Below are 6,564 nucleotides of genomic sequence, written 5' to 3'. Positions count from 1 at the left end.
TGCTCCCGGCCCCGCCGCAGGTTGGCTCAGCCTCCGCCGCCGGCTCCCACGTGACCTACTGCGCGGGCCACCGCCCCCGCCGCGCCCAGGCCCCGCCCCCGTGACGTCCCGGAGCCCTCTGATTGTCCCGACGTGCACTGTCTGTCTGCGTTTGCCAATTGGCCGGTCTGCTAGACAGCGCCCCTGCCGCCACGCCTCTGGAGTCCTGGGCAACACGGTTGGGGACGGGCTTGGGCCGGAGGGGCGGAGTGAGAAGACTCCGCGCGGGTAAAGGGGCTGTCTAGAGCACCGACTGATCATTTTGCGGTCACAGGCTGCTTTCCCCTCCTCCGCTGGCCGCCGTCACCCGGGAAACCGGCCACGATCTCCCGCTGACCCGAACCTGGTTTCATGGCAGCCGCGAAGAAAGCAGTTTTGGGGCCGTTGGTGGGGGCAGTGGACCAGGGCACCAGCTCGACGCGCTTTTTGGTGAGCCCCGGGTGACATTTGAGGAGCTGAGTCAGGGCGGGAACCCCGGGACGCCGGCACTCGGTGTCGTGTCCCCATCCCGCACCTCCCTCGGCCCCCCGAGTTCCCTGCCTCAAGGCAAGGGAAGGAGGCCAAGGCCCCCAGAACAGGAGCTGCCCAGCCTGGGCCTGGGGACCTCGGCTTCTGGAGACCCCAGCGGCCGAGCTGAGCAGCCCCGACCTCCGTGGTGGAGTCGGGTCACCTACTAACAGGGGACTCCTCCAAAAGGAACTAGGAATCGGCGAGCATCCGTGCGGAGCCGCCCGCCTGCAGCCAGGGACAGGTGGTCACATTGACCGCTGCTGCGGTCTTCCCCTTGAGCATTTGGCTTGTGGGGCACAGGACGTCCTTGGATGGGGGGAAAGCTGTGTCACGGCTGTGAGAGCCTAACACAACGTCGTCCTTTGGAGCTGTAGAACAAATATAGTATTAGCGTGATGATGCGTTGTCATCCTTTCTCACAGAAATTGTAGAAGGTAGAATGCTACCGGGGAGTGGGGGCGGGGGGGGGGGAGGGAGGCGCAGAACACATCAGGAAAGACTGACTGTACCTCGCCTTTACCAGAATCTTAATGTTAGACTAGCAAATTTCAGTTCTCATACTTTGCCTATTACAAACGCTTCATGCTTCACAGCGTAAAGTGACAGGGAAATTCTGCTTCTTTTTTTATTTACTGTACCAGGCTGCTATTTAAATGACTTTATGCTAGGAATCTTACTCTTAAAGTGATCGAACTGGCTCTGAGTTCAGTAAGGTAATTTTTAAATAATTTAAATAAACGGTTGTTGGTTAACCCATACTTCAGTGGGCATTAGACTAACCTGGCAAGTTCACGTGAATGTTTAATGATTCTTTAGCTCCATCTTCATTACGTTACCTCAAATCATATTTTCATGCATTATTTAGTATGTATGTATGCAGATGTATACTATATGTATACACTATACATACAATGTACATGTTGTTCCAAACTTATGTTTAGCTGACCACTTGACTAAAACCTTCATTTGCGCCTTTATTTGGATATTGCGCTCGTGTCTACACTGGAAAGCTTTCCATGCAGTTTTAGTTTGAATCTTATTTCAAGAATTACCTTATTTTGAGCTGCCAAGACACAGTTCTACAACCTTACATTGTTTATCTTTCGATCACCCAGGGCAGGTTTCACTTTGTCTTATTTTCATAAATGTTTATAAAGTATTCCTAATTCAGATGTAAGAATGTTTGCCTAACTGGATTTGATTAATATATACAGGCATCGTGGTCTATTTAAAAGGAAGAAAGGGCCATTAAGACATGTGTACTAACTAACTCGTGGGTTGAGTTTTGACACCATATTCAAGAATCACCCATGCAAATGCCTGCAGGGACCCAGGCAGGTAGAGGTTAGGCGACTGGACTGGAGAGAGCAGACCGGGCCAATGGAATAGCCTATAGTTGCCAAGCAGCAACACAAGCCCAGGGTTCCCAGATCTTCGAAGTCTTTATGAAAAGGTGGTCCTGTTGAGTTTTCAGTGAAAGCTTCCTATTCTTGAATGTTGGCAACTACTTCAGAAAGCCCCCTGGGGGCCAAATCAAACATGATGATTGTTCTCAAGTTTATACCGTCATTGCCTTCTATGAAAGCCTGTAAAACGTTTTATAACTTTATACGCTTTGTAGGAGCCAGCCTAACTGTGTTTGTCTCTTTCTTTTTTTTTAAGATTTTATTTATTTTTATAGACAGAGGGGAAGGGATGGAGAGGGAGAGAAATATCAATGTATAGTTGCCTCTTGTGTGCCCCCTACTGGGGGCCTGGTCTGCAACCCGGGCATGTGACCTGACTGGGAATTGAACTAGCAACCCTTTGGTTCACAAGCCGGCACTCAGTCCACTGAGCTACACTGGACAGGGCATGCTTCTCTCTTCTTTCGACTCTTCACTCTTGTTCTCCACATGGCCCAAAAATCTTCTTTATTCACTGAAGGCTGTTCCTGGTCCCTCAGATTCTGTTGCCCAAGAGATGTCTTTCCATGCTGGTTTGGAAAGAATAAGTCAACTTCATATTGTTGAAATCAGTTGCTCAGTATGTGACGTGAACAACATGAGCCATCGAAAGTAGGTTTCTGTTTATTGGGCTCTGTCGGCATGATCTCAATGAGGAAGCTAAGGTACAAATTCAGGAGATTCCCACCCTGCTTATAGTATGATGTGTAAAAGTCGATCAGTTAAGTTTCTGCTTCCTAACAAACAACTAAAGAAAGAATGCTTCATAGGTACATAAAGGATGTAGAGATCCTCTGCAAAATCAGGAAAAACTTAGGAATGAATGGTTTAGCAAAGTCTTTTTTTCTTTGTTTATAAGGGAAGGGCTTGTTAAACCACTCCCTGCAAAATGCAGATAATAGAATTGCTGAATAAGTGCTTCAATCCCAAGGCGATTCCCAGAAGTCGTCCCAGTCATATTGTTCCAGGTTGTAATTATGACTCAAAAATAATTGCTCGCTTTCTCACCAAGACTACAGTAGATAAGAACTATCTTAAGGAAGCTCATAAAGTTAAAGTTATTTAAATAACTTCCTGGACATTGCTCATTCAATTTACATATCCAGTTCAACTTTCAAAAGACCAATAACATCTCCAAGCTTCTCACCTTTCACTCATAAAGGACACAAGTTTTCTTTATTCATGGTCTTTTATCCAATGGAAACGCCTCCTCTATGCCCCATACCGTCTTGAAATTCTACTCTGCCTCCAAATAGTAGCTCAACTACCATCTCTTAGTAATCTTCTTCAACCCCTTAGTCAGAATTCCTCCCCCTTTCTATAGCACTTTTCTTATGTCTCTCTCTCAGTAGCTCTTACTACTGGCTTTATGCTATAATTCTATGCCTGTTGTACTTGAGAGCAGGGAACTCCTTTTAAGTCTACTTCATCATTGTATTCTTTAAAACATCTTGGTCAACACAGCAAATACTTGTTTTGTCTACAGGGAGCACTTTACACATACTGAATAGATTTTATTTCTTTTTATAGGTCAGCTGAATTTTAATTCTGGTTATCTTCTTTACATGTCAAAAAATCTTAAAGCTACCCTGGCTGGTGTAGCTCAGTGGTTTGAGCATGGGTCTACGAACCAAACAACCACGGTTCGATTCCCAGTCAGGGCACATGCCTGGGTTGCAGGCCAGTTCCCAGAAGGGGATGCATGAGAGGCAACCATACACTGATATTTCTCTCCCTCTCTCCTTCCCTTCCCCTCTAAAGATAAATAAATAAAATCTTTTTTAAAATAAACTCTTTTTTAAAATCTTAAAGCTTTCTAACTTGGGTATGTTTGATTACTTAATTTCTTCTATTTTAGTAGTAGACCTGCAACTTTAGAACACATTATTAATTTCTTCCTCTAGTTGTCAAAGAATTACTCTTGGCAACCTATGAATGAATATGCTTTGTAGAAAAGGAAATTTTCCAATTTGTCCCATAGGAAAGCGAACTGCGGTTGGTTAGCAGGTAGTTATTCAGAATAGTGAGTAACAACTTCTTGGAAAGAATTACTGTAACAGCTTTTAAGGAGGGGCCATTTCTGTATAAGACAAAAGTTGCAGCTTAAACAGTCAACTTCCTTCTCTCATTTGGTAACTTTGTTTTTTTTCCCCCATTAAGTTGAATGTTAAAGAAAAAACAAAGGCTTAGAATGTGCTGTAATTGGAAATGTATCAGGTATTATAGAAAGCACTTTCCCAGCATTACCTCATTTAATCCTTATAACAACTGGTAGTATGATTAAGCTCCTGCACACAATTAATTAGACCCTCCTGGGGATGGTGCCCAAAGTCCCAGAGTAGCTGGTGGAACTAGGATTCAAGTACAGGTCTGGAGCACTAAGAAGCCTGGCCTGACTCCTTGTCTTGGCTCCCCGGCTGCCTGGAGTACGTGGAGGGGAAGGTGGGATGCCGGAAAAGGCCACTTACCCATCTATCACTCAAATGTCAGTTCTGATTATGGTCATAAATGATTCTTCACCAAGAAAAATATACTTACAATTTGGTTTTGCAATATGTGAAAAACTTTGCCTTTGAATAAGTACTGATGACTTGATTATCTTGTAACTTGGGCAGGTCCTGGGCAGGGCTCAGGTGTAGTCACCAAGGATATGGTTGTGTAACCATTCCGTTCCAATAGCCAACATCAAGAATGAGTAGAACTGAAGTTCTGTGCTTGTTTTGGCAAGAAACCCTGCCTTGGCCCCAGGTGTCTCATTATATGTAGAGACTTCATAAGGCTCAGGGATGGATTTCCGCTTTCTCTCGTTTCTTTATTCAACACACTTATTAAGCAGCCATTAGGGGCCAGGGACTAATGAACAGTAAATTTGGTAAAAACTAATTTGATTCATAGCTGGAAGGAGACCATTCTTTTTTAAAAATATGTTTTTATTTCTTTATTTTTAGAGAGAGAGGAAGGAAAAGAGAGAGGGAGAGAAACATCAATGTGTGGCTACCTTTCACATATCCCCTACTGGGGACTTGGCCTACAATCCAGGCATGTGCCCTGACTGGGAATCGAACCTGTGATCCCTTGGTTCATAGACCTGCACTCAATCCACTGAGCTACACCAGCCAGGGCAGGGGACCACTCTTGTGACAACTATAGTTGTGATTTTTTTTTTTGTGAGATGCTTTCCCCACTAAATTGGTTTGTTTTCTTGACTGTTCCATTACACAAAGGGCAAGGACATGTTCTCACCAGAGATCTGATACCTTCTTTTGTCCTCTTTCAATTTTGAGCTTTTAATTTTGAGCTCCTTGAGGGGCAGAATGGTGTCTTTTTTTCCCTCCCCCAAAGCCTAATACAGCATCTGGCATGTGGTAGGTGCTCAGCACATGACTAGATCTTCAAAGAGAAGGACCTTACGGGGCTCAGAGGTGTTGACTAGAAATCCTGTATTGGAAGACTAGGAAGGTAAACCTTGTGGAGTCTCAGAAAGAGCGAACTCCTGCAACTATAGATATATTAGATATATGTCTAAAGTATTTGACACAATTTCATTTTGAAGAACAATATATACAGTGTCATTTGCTGTGTTTCCTTCTGTGGCTTGTTGCAAGATGCCACTATGCTTTTTTAAAAAAATAAATTACTTTATTGTTGTTCAATTATAGTTGCCTGCATTTTCTCCCCCCGCCGTCCCCCCCACCCCAGCCAAACCCACCTCCCTCCCTGCTTCCACCCTCCCCCTTGGTTTTCCCCATGTGTCCTTCACAGTAGTTCCTGAAAACCCTTCTCCCCACTGTCCCCTCCCCCTCCCCTCTGGCTATTGTTAGATTGTTCTTAATTTCAATGTCTCAGCTTGTATTTTGTTTGCTTTTGTCTTTTGTTGATTAGGTTCCAGTTAAAGGTGAGATCATATGGTATTTGTTCCTCACCGCCTGGCTTATTTCACTTACCGCTATGCTTTTTGTGGTCAAATTTGCAATGTAACATACTTTTATTTTAGGTCATTTAAATTTATGTAGCATCACAGTGTCCTAGAGAGGAAATTTACATTCCTGAGAATAGTCTTATCACATAGTAAAGTTGAGTGTGGCATTAAAGAGTCAGCTAGTGGGGAAATCACATGGGGAGGGAAATGAATGTGCATATTTCTGATGGGAGGGCTGCATTAGTCATAGGATGAGTGAGACCAGCCTAAGAGTCAGTTACTTAGTGGGCAGGGAGAGCATTTTGTCTCTCCACTACTCTTCTTCTAAGAGAGGGCATGTGTTGCTTCAGAAAGTTATTTTTAAACAATTCTTTAGAAAAATAATGTTCCTTCTTTGTTTAGTTTTCTAAGTATCCCCCTCTTCCAAATCAGGAATTGAGTCATGAGTTAGCTGTAGAGGTGGATACAGAGCTGGTGACGACTCCTAATTCTAATCCTACGATTTACAAGGACGAGTCCTGGTAGTAGCAGCAACAAGAACAAGCCTCAGCTTGTAGTAATAGCAGCGGTAGTGGTAACATCTTTTGGGTGTATGGGGTGTGTCTACACGGTGCTCGAATCTTTTCCTGCTATGACTTTCCTAACACTATC

General features: G+C 44.1%; 1 protein-coding gene across 3 annotated transcripts in view; it reads left to right on the top strand.

The window, feature by feature from the left end:
- Nucleotides 1-241: 241 nt before the first annotated feature.
- Nucleotides 242-6,564, top strand: part of GK (glycerol kinase) — a 70,882-nt gene continuing 64,559 nt past the window's right edge. The window contains exon 1 of one of the 3 annotated variants that reach the window (XM_053655790.1): nt 242-468. In XM_053655790.1, the coding sequence (XP_053511765.1) occupies nt 391-468 (78 nt within the window). In that variant the 5' untranslated portion in view covers nt 242-390. The remainder of the gene's footprint in view (nt 469-6,564) is intronic. The other 2 variants (XM_053655791.1, XM_037127024.2) reach the window with 2 other exon arrangements.

This window comes from Artibeus jamaicensis, unplaced genomic scaffold, assembly GCF_021234435.1.
Source record: "Artibeus jamaicensis isolate MK-2021 breed Jamaican fruit bat unplaced genomic scaffold, CSHL_Jam_final scaffold_1283, whole genome shotgun sequence".
In the NCBI taxonomy this organism is placed as follows: domain Eukaryota; kingdom Metazoa; phylum Chordata; class Mammalia; order Chiroptera; family Phyllostomidae; genus Artibeus; species Artibeus jamaicensis.
The sequence above is the reverse complement of the archived record's forward strand: the minus strand, read 5'-3'. Positions and strand labels throughout refer to the sequence as shown.